The 18,443-nt window shown below is 37.7% G+C and overlaps 1 protein-coding gene across 1 annotated transcript; it reads right to left on the reverse strand.

The window, feature by feature from the left end:
• Positions 1 to 7,759: 7,759 nt before the first annotated feature.
• Positions 7,760 to 18,271, reverse strand: LOC139118737 (amiloride-sensitive sodium channel subunit beta-like). The gene is made up of 11 exons (XM_070682160.1): positions 18,125 to 18,271; positions 17,456 to 17,747; positions 16,948 to 17,054; positions 16,146 to 16,309; positions 14,862 to 14,975; positions 12,939 to 13,044; positions 12,436 to 12,508; positions 12,093 to 12,150; positions 11,374 to 11,444; positions 10,479 to 10,554; positions 7,760 to 9,936 (listed from the first exon to the last, which is right to left on the reverse strand). The coding sequence occupies exons 1-11, from the start codon at positions 18,177 to 18,179 to the stop codon at positions 9,781 to 9,783; spliced, it is 1,272 nt and encodes a 423-aa protein (XP_070538261.1). The 5' UTR covers positions 18,180 to 18,271; the 3' UTR covers positions 7,760 to 9,780.
• Positions 18,272 to 18,443: the final 172 nt, after the last annotated feature.

The following is an 18,443-nucleotide window of genomic DNA, read 5'->3' on the forward strand; positions in this document are numbered from 1 at the left end:
CTATTTTTATTTTATATGTCAAGTGCAAATTCTTACTCTGCTCCCCAAAAAATATTGAAACACCCATTATTTAGCTTCTCAAAACAGTGTCTATATGTGTAAAATGCACTGCTATTGTTTACAGTTGACTTTAGTCCGGACCAGAATTCACTCGTCAATAATAACAAGGTCAATGCAGTTTTCACGTGTACAGGGAGTGCTGACAAGTACTGTGTATATTAAAATGCTTGGGGAGTAGAACAAGAAATTATGGTTGACATTGAAAACAAAAATAGTGAAAAAAAGTCATTAAAGTTAGCATTACTAGCCCTTTAAGTTTTCCTTCGCAAATACATGAAATACATTTCATTTAATTCATATAAATTGTTCTGAGAAAAACGAAGAAAATTTATGTAATGTTAACGGGGGCGCTATTCAGCCGCAGTTCGTTGAAAATATAGCCATTGGTATGTCCTTAGTGTTGTCCCCAAACACAATTCAACATGGCGTTTCTCATCTTTTTATCAATTACTATGTGAAATATGCAATTTCGAAGATAATTTATCTGTTCTTGATGGGATTAAGGTCAAAAGTAGTTCCTATGATTTGATGAATACAGCGTACTTTATCTATAGAGATGATCAATAAAGTTGTGCAGATATGAAGTTCCATGGTGATAGTGGACATATCTGCTATCATAGTTTCATTTCTTGAATAACTTTTAAAAATACTGTCGTATGTAATGTCTGAAATGAAAGACCATCCTGCCCTTTCTCTTTCTCTGATTCACACTCAAGATAGTTGAAACTATCAACTACATCATCATCATCATCATCATCATCATCATCATCATCATCATCATCATCATCATTGTCATCATTGTCATCATCATCACTATTTTTCTTTACCCTGGTCTAAAGTTACAAAGCTAAAAAATCGAGAAAGTAATGATGACAGAAATCAGAAAATACTATTCGGGTGAAAGAGGACAATTGTTTGGGAATACAGCAACGTAGGCTTAGGTAAATGTACAAGAAAACAAAGTTTAATAAAAAATTATATACGAGGACACGGAATCGAAACATTGTCCATAGCAAGTTAGCACACAGATAGTCAGTTATGATATTGAAGCAATATTCTGGTTTTGTAATTGTAGCTTGTAAGAATGAAATAATCTGTACCACAGCGGGGTGAATGACGGTGGCCGGGGACCAGAGGTATCTAAGGGAGCCTAAACAAGTTTGAAATTTGAAAACAACTGGAATATACTATAAGTAATCTTCATTAATCAATGTGCATAATGGACCCTAGGGGATTTAAACATTTTCAGGGCCGTTGAAATGCAATTCAGATGCGAAGGATAGGTATTATTCTAATCTCAATCAACCTTAAAGAGTGCACAACATGTATATACGCTTCTTTCTTTTGAGTTGTTTATATTTTCGATGTAGTCAGACGTAGAAGGATGTGCGACCAAAATCGCAACAAATCTGATCTGCTCGCCATGGAATAGCACTGCACCGCAAACATTCAATTTATTCTGACGCCACTAAATCTAATTTACTTTGTCACGTGTCTGAGAGAGAGAGAGAGAGAGAGTGAGAGAGAGAGAGAGAGAGAGAGAGAGAGAGAGAGAGAGAGAGAGAGAGAGAGAGTTTTGAGTTTTTCACAATGTCTTTAATACTCAACATTGCTTATTAAAATTACATATCACTATAATATTACATTGCACAAGCTCTATATACACGGAATATCAAAATGAAGTCAAATGAAGTGAAAAGTAAAGAAACTCAGTAGTCTCCAGAGTCATAAAAGTAGAAATGTAATCATACAACAACTCGTCTCCGCTAACTTAACACTTTACATATTAAAGATCAATTCATTGTTGTTATCAATCTCACATATGATATCATTGATGGCCCAGATATCTTTAAAAGTTTGTAAGTTTCCATTCATTTTGTAGTAGTTATAGTCCACACTTATTCTGCATCTTACACGTTGTTTGAACATTTTCAGTGGGTCTGGATTCTCGTTTAACCGGCAATAGACTGTTGCTACCTTCGCAGTAATCATGAGATAGTTGCATAGTTGGTAAACGTGTCGCAATATCTTGGGTCCTTTTGGTATACCGAGGATATACCAAAGGAGTGGAACAGAGTCTTTCTCGATGATTTGTTGCATCAAGTGTGCGAGATAGCGATGTAGCTCCTGTATTTCTCTCGATTCAATAATTATGTGAAAGAGTGTATCAGTTCATCACAATTGACATTTGTCGTCATTCCATTTATTGATGAGAAATAGGAAGTGTCCAGTTGCTAAGTAGCCATTGATTGTTCTCCATTTAAGATCACTGTCTCGTACTGACATGTTCCCGATGAATAGTTTGAAAGTTTGGTTTAACATCATCGGAACCGACAACAAGTCGTGCCATGGAGTTGGTAATCTTGCTGGATCATGATTGACATGAATCTTTTTAATAAGCAAATAGTAAAGCTCTTTTTTACACAGTTTACTGAAGTAAATCGGTTCAATATTCTGAATACCACTGTGAGGTAATGTAATATTAAATTGAAGTGAATTGGGTGGGTCACTGCCTGTACAGTTACCCTGAAAGAATTGATCAAGACGTGATTGCCAATTGTTCGGTATTGCATCCCATACTAGTTGAATCGCACGGTCAAGAATTCTTGTGGAGTAAACTGAAACATTTGTCTGAATTTCTCGTGTACTCTTTTTACGCTTTTCAGTGCGGTTAATAAGATCTCCTATCGTTATAACTCCGCCTTCGATAAAATGTCTTAGAAACAGCGGAGACTGTTGAACTGGATGAAGTATTAAGGGGTTATGGAAAATAGGTTCACACATAATATCAGACACAGAAGGTTGGGGTAATGAACGTTTAACATCAAGTGACTTCCAAGTACGTATCAAATCTTCATAAAATGGCTGAGTTCTGTTGTTATTATTAGTGTGTGGAAGGAGTGGGACTTTTAGAGCTAGAACGTGGACGCCATATTTATTATAACCAAATTTGCCGATATTATACTTTGCGTAGTTATGAATAGGGTGATCAGAATTTTCATAAAGTATTTTACGTATATGCATCATTCTAAAGTTGTCAATCTTACTCTGAATGTGCACAAGAGCTTGACCACCCTCGTTCACTGGTAAATACAAAATATCGTGAGGGAGCCAGTGTTTCCCTTGCCAGAAGAAATTGACAAGAAGCACTTGAATACTTTGAATAAGTGTACGTGGTGGTGATAGACACTGTAGCTTGTGCCAGAGTTTGGAAGTAGCTAACTGGTTGATAATGAGGGTTCTACCACGATATGAAATTACAGTAGCATATGTTTTCCATTTTTTAAGAGTACTCGCAACTGAATCTAACAAATCATCCCAGTTTTTTTCCATAAAGGTAACGTCATTGCCAAGGTGAACTCCCAGAATTTTCAAACCTTTGTTGTTGTAAGCAAGTCCCAGAGGAGAGTCTTTCCTATTCTGCCACTTGCCTACCCACAGGCCTTTTGACTTAAGAAAATTAATCTTTGCATTGGATGCACCCTGATAAATATTAAGCCAGTATCGAATACCTTCAAAGTCAGTATTACGTGTGACAAAGATATTGAGATCATCAGCATATGCAGAAAGATAGTGTTTTCTAGAATCCGAGCAAGGCAGTGGAAAACCATTCAAAGCATCGCCAGACCGTAATTTTTGTAGAAAAGGTTCAATGCATATTGTGTACAATTGCCCGGACAAAGCGCATCCTTGACGGATGCCACGGCCAAAGACAAAAGGTGTGGTCAGATCATGATTGACTTTTAAAATGCTTTCGGCGTTATTATAGATAAGTTTGATGTAGTTAAGAAAGTTATTACCAAATCCAAAGGCTGTCAGAGTACTGAACAGATAGTCGTGATGAACACGATCAAAGGCCTTTTCTTGGTCAATTGAAAGCACAGCGAGGGGTAACTGTTTCTCATTTGCATACGACAGAGTGTCACGGATGAGGTGTATATTATCAAAAATGGTTCTTCCTGGAATGCAGTAGGTTTGATCGAAGTGGATAATTTCATTTAGGGCATACTTCAGTCTCAAAGAGAGTGCTTTTGTCAGGATTTTATAATCTGCACACAAGATTGAGACTGGCCTCCAGTTTTTTAGTAGACCATTATCGCCATTTTTCGGTAACAAAGTGATTGTTGCTCTACGACAAGAAAGAGGGAGTTGACCGGTCTGTACTGAATGGAGAACGACTTCGTGGTAAATCTTTTCCAATAACGAAGCATTTATAAAATTCGGCCGGAATGCCGTCTATACCTGGGGCTTTGTTATTTCCAAGTTTTCTAACAGCTCTGGAAAGTTCATCAAATGTGATCGATGTTTCGAGAGCTTCTTTGTGTCATTTTTAAGTTGTGGCAATTCACTTAATAGTTTATCCGTCTGATCCTTGCTGATTTGTTCTGGAGTGTAAAGTGTTTTTATAGAAATCTCTAGCTATCTTGCGTATTACAGCTGGATCTTCAATGATTTCTTCATCACTGTTATTCAATTTGAGATGTGTTATCATTTTTCGCGCACTCTTGCGACGCTCAAGGTCAAAAAAGTAACGTGTTGATTTGTCGCTTTCGTTAATATATTGAAACCTCGACCGGACCCAGGCTCCTCTTGATTCAGTTTTGAGAAGCTCATTTAGCTCAGTTTTCTTATTTTCGTATTCTGCATGACTGATATGATCTGCTGACACTTGGTTTTCTAGATTCGAGAGATCTTTCATCAATTTTTCCTTAGCTCTTGCTTGAGCTCGTCGACGCCCTATACTGTACTGTTGGGAGAGCAATTTTATCTGAAGTTTACCTGCATCCCACCACTCTTGAATGGAAGGAAAATCGTTCTTTTTAGTGGTCCACTCATACCAGTAATCAATAATAATCTTTCTGTAATTTTCGTCATCGAGCAGTGAAGTGTTTAGTGCCCAGTGAGCACTTCTATGTTTTATTTCTTTTTGGCTAATACATATTTGAATAATATTATGGTCAGAATACGAAACAGGCACAATCATTGCTGATTGAAGTCTGTTTGTGATGTGTTTACTAATGTAGAATCTATCAAGTCGTGCATGTGCGTTATTATTGCCATGCCATGTATAGTTCAAATCAGTGGGATGAAGTTGACGCCAAGCGTCGATCAGTTTGAACTTTTTTACAGTTTACCGAGTACGCTAGAAGAAAGCGCGTGTGGTTCGATATGACTGCGTCTGTCAGTATTTGCGTCTAAAGTACAGTTAAAGTCGCCACCAAGGATTATGGGATCGGGTGAGGAGTCTAAGCGAGCAATAAGGTGTTGTAATGTTTGAAATGTATCAATACGTGCTTGACCGTCATTTGGCGCGTAGACATTAATGAAATGATAGTTGGTGTTATTAAGTTTAGCGTGAACGTGGAGAAGACGTCCTGGAATGATGTCTTCCTTCTGAAGGATATCAGTCCGTGAGTTCGGGTGAAAAAGAATTGCAACACCGCTTGAATGAGTATCAAGATGCGAGAATTCAATCTGGCCCCGCCATACAACTTTCCAAAGAGGTTCATCACGTATGGTGGTATGCGTTTCTTGAAGAAAGAAGCAATCACATTTGAGCTGTGTTTTAAGCGTTTCAAGTATAGTATACCGCTTCAGTGCATCTCGGCAACCACGGGTGTTGCTAGAAAGAATTGAGAGACAAGTCATGATAAGTAGGGGGAGAATTGTGTGCATCATGTTTGCTATATGAAAAAAGAAAGAAGAACGCTTCATTACAGTGGTGATTCGTTTCCTCTCTTTTTCAAGTCACTCTTTAATTTCTTCATTAATTTACATATTCTCTGCTTCAGAGGTTTATCAGTGGTTGGTGCTTTTATAGCAAGTGACAGAGCTTTGAGCAGGTTATTGAAATCGGGACAAAATTCGCGGCATCTCTCAACGTGATTTTTTTTTTGTTTTTATGTTATCTAGAAAAAGAGCAAGTTTCTTTTGAGATGGCAGGGTGTTGCATTGTGACAGTTCGTCTGTTTGTATTTCAGATTCTAGAGTAAGATTATGACTGCTTTCATCTGAGTCGCTATCTGAGTCATCACTGCTAGTTGTAGTTAATATTGAAAAGCGGCCAGAGTTTGGAATAATGTTAGCGTTGCATTCGATACTGTCATTAATTTCTTCGCCAGTGGCAGCTGTTTCATTTATACTGGCTGCTTCATTACAAGCAATGTTAGTTGTGTCTGAGAATTTCGTAGCAATTTGTCTGTACTTGAGTGGCGAGTCTAAAAGTTCATCTTCGGTATCAGAAATCGCCTGAAACTTGCTCTGGCTATGTGACTTTTCGTCTTCGTCACTGTCTTCATCAACACTATCGATCGTTCTTTTTATTGGCTCTATTGGTTGTTCTGATTGGGTGTTGTTTTGTGACGTCATGGGGACGTCTGTGTCGAGGGTTGCAATTGCATCAATTGTTTCCTCGGCTGTTTCATTAACAATGTTTTCATTATTAGCTGTGTTGTTAATATTACTTGTAAGAACAGGTGTTGTGGTGTTTTCCTGTTCACCTGATGGTACGCTGACGATTCAAATTGGCCTCTGTTGTTGCTTTATCGATTATTTCGTCTCTTCTTTGAGAAGATGGATCCTGCGCTTCTGATTCCGTCAGCAAATTTGGCGTATCGTTACGATCAACAATAATACGTTCTTTATCGGATTCGGTAGAGTTCTGTTCAGAATTACTCGAATTTTTACTGTTCGATATATCATTTTTGCCAGGACAGTTCTTTCGTATATGTCCAGGACTTCCACATTGAAAACATTTGAGTGGTTCTGTTGATATGTAAACGGGATAAAATTTTCCTTCATAAAGAAGTTGCAATACCCCATTGCAGTCTTTGAACGTTGGTTTTAGAACTATATAGACTTGTCTCCTAAAAGATTTCACATGTTTGAGATCGGGGTTCCGACAGCCTAAGGAGATGTGACGAAAAGTAATGTTGAGAAATTTGCCATATTTAAGCAGTTGCTCGTAAAGAAAGGCATTTGGAATGAACGGTGGTATGTTTGAAATAATAAATTTAGTAGCTGGTTGGATCATTGGTGTGTGTTGTACAAAGAGGTCATTGACATGTACACCATAAGTGCATACCTGTGTGACCTGCGAAACCGTTTTCAAGAAAACCACAACAGCTTTATTCATTCGTGAATCAGCAAAATATCTTCAGGTTTCACAATTTTCGCTACACTTTCAACAAAATCATCCAAGGTAATTCCGTCCAAGTTATCAAACTTAAGGCTATTCTTCATGGAAAGCTTAGAAAGTTTCCAATCAACATCGCTTTCCGAATCATGAGTTGGCGTGGCGGCAGCCATATTGATATGGCTAACCAACCAGACCTACTGCGAGACAGAATCTAAAAGAATCGCCGCAAAGCAAGTCAATACACGATCAAAAACGTGACACACACCACAAAAAGGCACAAAACAGTCTCGATGAATCGAGATTGAACGAGAAAGTACTCACAGTGCCAAGAAAACAAATCCAAAATCGGAGCTCTCTCAAGGCCGTGTTCACCGCATGAGGGCGAGAGAGAGAGAGAGAGAGAGAGAGAGAGAGAGAGAGAGAGAGAGAGAGAGAGAGAGAGAGAGAGAGAGAGAGAGAGAGAGAGAGAGAGAGAGAGAGAGAATGGTGTTGATTTCAAGTAGCCGAACGAAAGCATGATCATGTGTATGTATCCAAAAGTAATACCTCACCTTCAAACTTAGAGTGAAAATTGTTATTTCGATACAGAAAACTCAACAGTGATACAACAATGCAAGCGATAATGTCAAATACAAAAGACAAATTAGCTATGTGACAATATCAACGACGTCTACTGGTGCTACAACTACGTTTTACGTAAAGTGCGCCTCGGGGACAGATATTCGTTCCCCTTTGGACCAGAGAAAGATTTTGCCGTCTTATTTTTGCGAAGTCGAAAATTTAGTTTTCGTCAAAAGTGTTAATTAACACAGGGCTGGCGGCTATTTAGAATTTAAAAAACCGGGAAAGTTAAGAAAATGTATTTCCATTATACCAAATTTTGCATAGTGATCCCCGATTTTCATTCTTAATTTTAAAGAGATAGAATAGTCAAAATTTCTTAGAGAAAGTTTGAGCAGTGTTAAAGTTTTTCTTTCTCGAGGTGTATACTACGTTAACTTTATAATCATATTTGTAAACTTCTATGATGGATGTACAACAATAACTATAAACCTACAACTTAAATTGAAACTCAAAAATATTTCTCATTCTTCCTTCGTCCAAGCTGAGCTGATTGTCATTATTTTAGCTTACCATGTAGTTTTTAGGCAGACGCAGTTTGCATTATCATCAAAACACGTATAAATACTGCTGGTGAGAATCTTACAGACGGTATTTGCAAATATTGCTTTAGTTCAATTTCACACAAATACTTAATGTCTATCTATAAAGAACAAAACTTTACCTTTAGGCTCATCGAATCTACATCAAAACGTAAAACAACTGTCAACAACACCATATTTTGTAAATAGTAAAAAAGTGAAACAGCTGAAGTAATGAATTACTTCTATAGTGACCTTTACGCAAGGGACATATATTACCCCAAGTTAACATTTGAAATTGACAAGTTGAAGAAGACATCGAGGAGTTTAATCAGTGCCTTTCGTTTCATCACAGAGTGGTATAGGCTTCATAAAGTGTGTTGACGGTTACCCATAATTTTTTCTGCCATGTTCACAATGCGTAAAGTTTGCTTTTTCACTGTCCATGTATCACTCTATAGGACAATGCTAAAAGTCAAAAGACTCTAAATTGATAGCTCTGTACATCAATTGGTGATAATTGTAAAAGCTGTTAAATGTAATGGGAGTAAAAGTGTCACTTAGGTCAAGGCCAATTATGCCCAATATTGAATAATGAATCTCCGAAATATTGCTGAGAATTAAATGATGTACTAATTATCTATATTTTGTGACTACGTTCCACCAGATATCGAAATCCATTAATACATCAATATTTTATGGTTTCTATCTATTTAGATAAAGAAAGTCATTAGTAGCGTTTAAGGTCTAATTGTTTTGTTCTTAGTGAAACATCTTATTACATTTTTGTTGACAAGCTTGTCATTGTGACGACATTATTGTCGTTGAGAGTGATTGAACAAGGAGACAATTATACTTCCTGATAACTGTATCCACCCAGCAACCATGAGTTCTCCACGCCCTCATATCCTTAGTATCCTACACACACTCAGTACCTCCACGTGTAGTGTTAGTATGACAGCAGATTGTTTACAGGAACCAAGACTACGACAGTGCAGGAACATCATTGTACCACAGAAACAAGACCATACGCTTAGCGTCCTTCCTCAAGTACTGGCGAATAACATCCATTAAACAATTGACAAACATAAAGGACATAAACAACAAAAGTTGCAATAACAACAGCAACAACTAAATAGTGATAATGAATATTTCTATTTAAACAGCAGACAACACAAATAACACCTGACTACACTCATGATCCATCGAATCGTTTGTGGCTTTTTTCTGGATCAGTTTAACCTTTGATCAAGTTGTAATGTCGCCTACTTTATTAGTACTACATACATTCTGTATGATGCAAATCTATTTGGAATACTCTTGACCATCGTTCAAATGAAATTAAAAAATCACTTGTCCGTGCAGTTGACAACAATGTTTTTGCACCTAAGGACGACTGTTTTCATGAACAAAGTGATGAAAATGATTTCTCGGGGATTATCAGACAGCAACCCCTTTTAATGGCAGCTTATCCTTTCGTCGTGAACACAATAAGCATATGTCGATGACGAATCTGCAAATTTCACAGACGGTGATAACTGACAGTCCAATGTAAAGTCCAAGTGTACCACCAACATCGCTCAGCAGATCTTCCCACTGTGTGATTTAAAGGGATAATGCAGTGGTGTTAAACGAGGGTTATGATGTCACATATCTATAATATATTGGATGATGAGGTGTCACTTCACCATGACGTTGATGTGAAACGTCAAGTTTTGTAGTGTTGCAGATACGTAAACCTAAGCTAGCATAGTTTGGCATGTTTCACAATAATTTTCCTTATAATGCATTGTTAAATATTGTCTATTATGGAAGTTCAAAAATACTTGTCCCTTTGTGTAAAAAGCTGGCAAAAGGCCTTTAATACGGCATATGTTGACGTTTAGATTATTCAAATAACTGTTGATATCTGGCTGTGCAAAAGCAGACACAGAGGGAGCGTGTCTGACCTTGTATTGTCAGTGTTCGACATTGCGGACAAGTAAGTTCAAGGGACATACAAAAATGAAAGGCAAAGTCAACTAAAAGGTTAATAATAAGCTGACGAAATCAAAGTTAACTTTTAATCGAAGACACACACTTCTGAATTCACCTAATGATGATACTGTAACGTCATCGAAACAGACAAGGATCCTCACCGTGTAAGCAGGATGCTCTGACGTAGACTCGTAATTCAGAGATTCAAAGTAAACCTTAAGGCGGACCAAATTAGACCTGCAAGAAGGTAAAACATATCAGAGATATATAGCAATTCTAAATCAAATCAGACATGTATTTTTATCCTGTCAATTTTCTCGGTATTTAGCAGTACATCGAATATGACGCATTGTGGGACGCAGTAGTCTGTGAATACCATTCAAGCTATTTATGGGATACTTTAAAATTAATTATAATTGGGAATGATAATCGAATTTCTAAATTCACTTTGAATGGCTTTGATTATGGTATAAAATGCATTTTACATGTTTATCCACTTTTGATGGTTGTTGGTCTTTCTCCAGTATTTAGCGAAATTAGTTAATAACAGTTTGACCTTTCACCTCAATTCCGTTCGAAAAAAAGCTAATCTGGAAAAAGTCTATAAAATAGAGATTTTTTGAACTATTTTGAACTATCTGTGAAAGAGCGTTTCCTCTAAGTTACTAACCCTTGATGCTAAATTGTCAACAATACTCTTTTTGTTGTTTAATACTGGAACATCTTTTGCGATGTGAAGGGCAAAGTCAAACGGATGTTCAATTGTTTTCATCGATATTTGCAAAATAAAGCAAACAAACAAACAAACAAACGAACGAACAAATAAACACTACATTCAGTTAAAAGCTGATGTCGCGCTGTAAGTTGTCAACGTTAAGGTAGAAGGGAGGGCGAACACCGTGGTGTAAGAGGATTGACTGAAAACCATGTAGGTTTCGCCATACCCTTTCTTGCTGTGTCTTGTCTAGTTATTATATCCTCCTTGTATCCTGCTTTGTAAGCCTCTTTTGGTATTGATCAATAAAAGGAATAATGGTTAAACATTCACATTCATACCTTGCGGATTCCAAGTCATTCAGATTCCGTGTCTTCTGATTCTTTACTTTCACTAACTTTAGAAGGTTGTCCTATGAGCAAAGAAAGCACCCAGTAAAAGAATACTGAAATGAAAAGCGGAATCCTCAACCTCTATGGACATTTTCGTGTGCATCTGCACCTCTAGACCTTCTCACACAAAACAGAAAGCCTTCTCTATCTTGAGTGACACGAACAACCATATGTCACAACCCTTAAACCGACAATAATCCACACCAAATCAATACTTCTTGTTCAATGCAATTTGGTTGACTTATATGTATAAATTTGCAATCATCATTACTTCCTACTAGATATAATATGGGCAGAGCCGAGTAATATTGTACTGGTACATTGTACTGGTTCATCTATCTATCTATCTATCTATCTATCTATCTATCTATCTATCTATCTATCTATCTATCTATCTATCTATCTATCTATCTATCTGTCTGTCTGTCTGCCTGCCTGCCTGCCTGCTGCCCGCCTGCCTGTCTGCCTGCCTGTCTGTCTGTCTGTCTATTTATGAATTTATCTATCTATCTATCTATCTATCTATCTATCTATCTATCTATCTATCTATCTATCTATCTATCTATCTATCTATCTATCTATCTATCTGTCTGTCTGTCTGTCTGTCTGTCTGTCTCTATCTATCAACCTGTCTATCATGAATAGTTCTATTGTTACACTTGTCTTACCAAGTATGCATCAGAGGGCCATTTTGACTCTGATATTGTCATCTGGTACTTCGTTTCTCTGTGTTAGAGAATATAAAAATAAACAAATGAAATAAGCCATGAAATAGAATAAATGGTATACCAACTGTACGTAGGTTCGTTATTTATTTTCAGAATAAAGCAAGAATTCATTGTTAAGTGGCAGTTGGTTGTGTATTCAATTATTATCAACATCATTGCGTCCATATTACGAAGACACCTTCAGTCGACAGCAATGTGGCAAATTAGTTGATTACAGTCTTTCCTGTGTTCATATTCGCATAAATTGGCATTATCGTGGTCGTGTACAGAAGTAAAACAGTACCTGCAAGGTGGCGGGCAATCACAAGGCAGCAAATTAGACTGGAAAAAGAACAGCATCAGCTGTACACAGACCACTGAGAAAAGAACATATTGATAGAACAGTGAATAGGATAATATCTGTAAGTTTGATAATATTTGCACTATTCTTGTTCTGGAAAACATTTACATCAGATTATCTTTACTCTTCTCCCTAGAAAATACACGAGGCATTAGCTTTGCAACAAAACGCACTTTACAAGGCTGTTCTGTTGACAATGAATTCTAGACTGGACTAAAAGTCTAAAAAGGATGTTTTAAAGCCTATACACAAATGAATGCCGTGTCGGCAAATCGAAGACATTTTAACATGAAATTAGGATCAGCAGAACAGTTAACAACTCTAAAAAGCCAACTCAAAGCGATGGAAACTACATTGAATATAAGAGGTATTGGAGATTTCACAGTCATTTTCAAAGAATAATGTGTTCAAAAGTAGTAATTTGGATGGAATTCATGCTTACTCACCTTGAGTGTCATTTAAAATGCGACACGATGGAGCGTTGATATTGACCGAATCGGTACAGCCGCAGTAATCAAGTAACACCTTGCGGAAACACGCCTTCTCGCAAGACTGAGGGAAAAGAAGATCGAACGTCTGTAACGTTTAAAACCTCGATGAAAATCAATTACATCCTTGTGAGAGTCATGCACGTTAGCAATAGACAGGAATACAAAAACACATACATACATACATACATACATACATACATACATACATACATAACATACATAGATACGTACATACAAAGGGACATATGTGCGTACACCCCTTCCCCCATATATCACATGAACTGGCCCGTATCTCCGCCTGTACGACGTACACCAGCACAGATAAGAAATCCGTATTACCCCTGTTTGAACGTCATCAACCGGAACTTTTTTCCTTCAATGGTACCGTTCGCACATGCACGTATGCACGCGGCACGTCGCGACACAGACCGATTTTCGTGATCGATGCCGTGCTCTCATGGCAATTTGACAAAAAGGTGACCCGATAAATCCAGATATGGAAACAGAGAAGGCATGTCCAACGAAATTTCGAGTCGCTAAAGCTTTAGCTATTCCCAAGAATCGAATGAGGATACCGTCGACCGTTTAATGGCTCAGTAACGTCATAGCACCAGTCGTAAAGCTCACGTAGTCATACCTGGCGATCGCCAAGCGACGTCGTACCTGGCGATCCCGGTTGGCGATAAACCGAAAGATACACCTCAACGAAAGTTCAACTTTAACATATGAGTACCGTATAATCTTCGGGAAAGCGACATAGAAGGTAAAGCATAAAGTCATTCGACGAACAACAATAAATTTCCTTCATCACACGAATTATTCCGTTGTTTCTCGATCGGAATCAAACCTGCAGCGTAGGGCTGTTGTGAAGACATAAGCCGTCGACCTGTACAGTGCAGCGCTGTAGAATCCGATGTATTTCGAAAGTTGACTCGGACAACACTCACAACAGAACAGAGTTCCCGTCAAGTAACAAAATTGGGATGTACCTACGGGCGATATATGTGTCACAGCAACTATCAAAGTCCGTCAAAAGAAAACATTGACGAATGCAGAGATGGCCACCGGTGGAGACCGGTGACGGCAGTGCCCACTACAAGCCTACACTGTGTGTGTCATCGATCTGAAACTTTCGGGCTCGCCAAGGTCGTAAACTTGTGATATTTTAAAAGCCACTGCATCTCTAAGAATGATAACTACTGATTCGATCGTGTCGTTGCATTAACTTCATAAATGCAATTGTAAATATTCTAAATAACTCAAAATACTGTGGTTATCCGTCGCTAGCGCGGTAAAAGCTATGTCCGCCGATGGTAAACTTGCCTGGCATCGGTCCAGCGCGAGACAATGATTGACACGCGCACGTGACCGAATCCGTATGTCTGATTGGTGGAGATACCATTCGATGTATCTAATTTTCAGCTTACTGGGATAAAAGTATCCCTGTAAACATTTGCACATCTCTCGGTGACGGGCCGCTTTACTCATAAAATGTAAGTAATCCGCGTAAATAAAACACAAAATCGCGATAAAAATCATGCAATTTGTTACAATAATTTTGATCCATCCACATCAAAGAAAAATAAGAAGACTGTTCATGTGATAAATATATAATCCCATGGAATTTTTCTCTGTTTGACATCATCGTATACTCGTGTTTTTCGCGGAGCCGCACAACTTCGAGCCGAGGGCGAGAAGTTGTACGGCTCCGCGAAAAACACTCGTATACGATGACGTCAAACAGAGAAAAATACCATGGGATTATATATATATATATGTATATATATATATATATATATATATATATATATATATATATATATATATATATATATATATATATATATATATATATGTAAAATATTGCAGAAATCTTACCACTATCGAGTACATTTTATCACTTGAGTCCTTCTTCACATTGTCAGTAAAATGTAAATTGCTGGTTTCATCCGTACAATTCCCGTAGGGTTGGTTCTGGCGATGTATTTTACTCTGAAATCAGGTACAATAACTATTATTGTTGACGAGCCACCACGACGATTTCGTTCATGACGCTTCTTTGTATATATTGGTTATAAGATTAACAGTCATAGCGTTCCGTGATCCTTAATAACAATCTTCGAATCAATGCTTACGACATCAAGCGACAAAGCTCTTCACAACCAATCAGGTCGAATGGATTCCTGCATTAAATGGAAGACTATGCAAGAGTGAAATATTGTCATTTTCTTTATAAATGCATGTGTTGTAGGTGATAATGAGTAGCTAAAACGTGCTGATCTAATTTGTTGTGACACATTCTCAAAAATATACTGATTTATACTTCTCACATTACTTAATGACTACTTTAAGTCCTCAAAGAAAAAGGGACCTGATTAAAACTAAAGTATTGCAATATCCTTTCAGCGTAGATTCGTTGCCAAGTAGCTTACCTACCATACAAAACGTATATTTATCAAAGCACTAAAACCCCAGCTGAGTCAGTCTGTATTGACAGTTTCGTATATGAAGAACAAAATTGATCTCGACAATCCACCTTCAAAGAAGCTGGTGGTACAACGTTTTGAATACATTTTGTTAAATGGCTATCAGAGCCGAGTTTTTTTGTGAAAGCTTCAAGAAAATAACTACTACACTTACATGTTCTTGCATTTTTTCCTTCAAATCAATTGAATTGGTATACACAACACTACCCTAGGTGGACCTCTACCTTAATATCATTACGGTTGTCCCTATTGCGCTGTCTTTGTCGCTTTTTTTTATACAACTGCTAATCAACAGTATTTCTCATCTATTTAGAAGAAATGTGTGAAGTTTATCTAAGATTTCGAACTTCTCTGTTCTTTTGCAATTTAAGGGTGAGGTTTCAAGTTTCTGGATGTTGGTTTTTATCGACATTTGAACACGATTGAAACTTATTTGGGAGAATTGGGTCTTTATATTTTCCAAATTTCTCCCCTATAGTTGAATGTTGCAATATTACAAACCACTCATAAAACTTTCATTTGCAGATTAAACCGACATTAGTTCACTATCCAATCATCCGAAATTAGTTCCAATCGTGTTTTTGGCCCGCTTTGTATTTTGAACTTAAACTGCCCATCTCTGTGGGTACAATTGCATGACGCCATATCTATTCCATTGCGTATAATGCACACCTACCTCGGTCAGTGATACTGATGTAGCTGTTCCAGGCATGGCGAAAAATCCATGATCTACCGGAAACGGTCGCAGATTGCGAGGCACAATGGATACGACAGTGGCTGAATCCTGTCCATAGATGCCAAGGTATTCGTACTGTTCAGTGAACAATACCAGAGATAAACCTGATGAATTGACGAGAAAAAGTTACTATAAATTTGATGTTGTGACAATACATGGGTATACGCGTTTGATTGTCAATAGCAATTCATTTCATTTGGACATTGTCAATGCTTTCATCAAATGCATTCATAGACATACTAAGCTGAGTATGCAGTACTGTATAGGCGTTTGCATAATTCATCACTGATATCAAATTTTCTTAAGCTTTTTAAAATGATTTCTTTCTAATATACACCATCGGTTGTCATTTTATTGATGTGAGGTCCAGGTCCTATGATTTTCGAGGAATCAAAACAATGTATCAATTTTCAATAACCGTCACAGACAAGAACAAGTGGAAATGCGGCAGTCGCAACGTTGAACATCAGTTCTAACCTTGACGTTGGCCTTTGTTGCGCCCTACTATTGTAATCTGCAGTGATTAACATGGCAAGTATCGCATGCGCAAATATTTTGTGGGGGGGGGATTAAAACAGACCAAATAAGGGTCGGTCGGATCCATAGAAGATATAATTTTGTTCTCTTGCCTTATGTGTACAGTATCAATTTTTCCAATTTTCTTTCTATGTAGCTTTCCACTACAAGATGGCGACCTTTATTAGTCAAAGTCTTAGGATTCAAGCACGTGTTTCAAACCTACCGTGTGCAGTACCAGTTCCTCTGGTGAATCTGGTATCTTTGTTAGGATCGGCATTAAAATGGAAACAATTACCATACACTTCATCTTGTGTTATCACAAAATCCGACCTGAAAATTCGCATTTGACATTTTGAAAGTCAGTTTCATTTTTCAAATACACATCACTCCCACTGCAGGTTTTATCATTTTCAAACGTTTGTCCTATTCTTTTCATTTTTGGTCTTATGCGCAGTTTATGTAGACTTAACTCTTTCTATTCTGTATTTATAAAAATAACGAGCTTAATCTAGATTCAGTACAATTAGAAACCGTTCGAGTCACCCTCTAAAATGGTCTCCTTGTCCAACATGTTAAAGTCTTTATAGTATATATTTGCATGAATAACAATACAAATAACGACGTTGAAGCTCGTTAGAATGTACGTTAAGTAACATTAAGTGTGAAAGCAGATCTCAAACTTATGGACCTCCATTGCACTGCGAATGCATATGTTTACATGTATGCTATACCTTGGGTGGCAAACTTCTCCCCCGTATGTACACTGCAATATGAAATCCTCAGCTTGATGTCCCATCGCAGCTATCTCGTCAGTATTCACTTTCAACACGTCGGCAAGTTCCGTGTAATCGGGACTCTTGCTGAAACTTTTGAATCGGAGCCAGTCGGGTGGGTCTTCCCCTTTCACGCGTTGGTATCCAGGGTTTATGAAGACATTGTCTTTGAAGTACTTGTAGATGTCCGGGTCATCAATGATAGACTGATAGGGCTCTTGCCACCCGGGCTTGAAGACGGTATCAGGGTCTTGGATTAAAAATAGTACAAACAATGAAATCCTTAATCTAACTTGAATACTTTTTTACTGATTAGATATAATACGCCTCGGAAGTGAAAAATATACATAATAAACATTTGCCCAAACTTTCCATAATGAAAATATGAATCAATCTCTCATGAAATCAAGAATAAAAATCAGGGGTCACCCTGCAAAATGTGGAACTGTGAAACAAATTACCTCGCAATTTGAAATACAAAATGACAGTATCGTGTCATGAGGGAACTGTGACATCATGAGGTGTCTTTCAGCTTTATTTAAGTTAAGGAAACAAAGTATTCACATGGATAAGTGAGAAGCTTGATGAGAGAATTGACAATGTGTGATATCACATGTTAGGTCTTACCGTTCATGGAATTGTTCAAGCATTTTGACTCATCAAAACCGTCACTACAGTCCATCAAAGTGTCGCATAGCTGATAAACGTGAACACATTCCCCGGATGTACATCTTACGTAGTCAGTAGGGCAATCTGTGTCATTGTCAGTTGGGATGAACGCTTGTGAAAAAAAGAAGAATCGAGTCACCGTAGTCATGCACGTACGTACGTAACGCAAACCCGAAATGAGGCAAAACGACAGTTTCAGTACGACTACAGCAGGTAACAGGATGGGAACTCCATTACAAAGTGTCGGTGTCTACGTTTTGTTTCAATACAACTGTTT

Source organism: Ptychodera flava, chromosome 19 (assembly GCF_041260155.1).
Source record: "Ptychodera flava strain L36383 chromosome 19, AS_Pfla_20210202, whole genome shotgun sequence".
Lineage (NCBI taxonomy): Eukaryota > Metazoa > Hemichordata > Enteropneusta > Ptychoderidae > Ptychodera > Ptychodera flava.

Excerpts from the sequence above, each read along its gene's own strand:
- LOC139118737 (XM_070682160.1), bottom strand. The coding sequence starts at position 18,179 with ATGGACTGTAGTGACGGTTTTGATGAGTCAAAATGCTTGAACAATTCC. Across the intron at positions 17,055-17,455 it reads GGAGAAGTTTGCCACCCAAG|GTCGGATTTTGTGATAACAC; the intron begins GTATAGCATACA and ends GCGAATTTTCAG. Across the intron at positions 11,445-12,092 it reads GGCCCTCTGATGCATACTTG|GACAACCTTCTAAAGTTAGT; the intron begins GTAAGACAAGTG and ends CTTTGCTCATAG.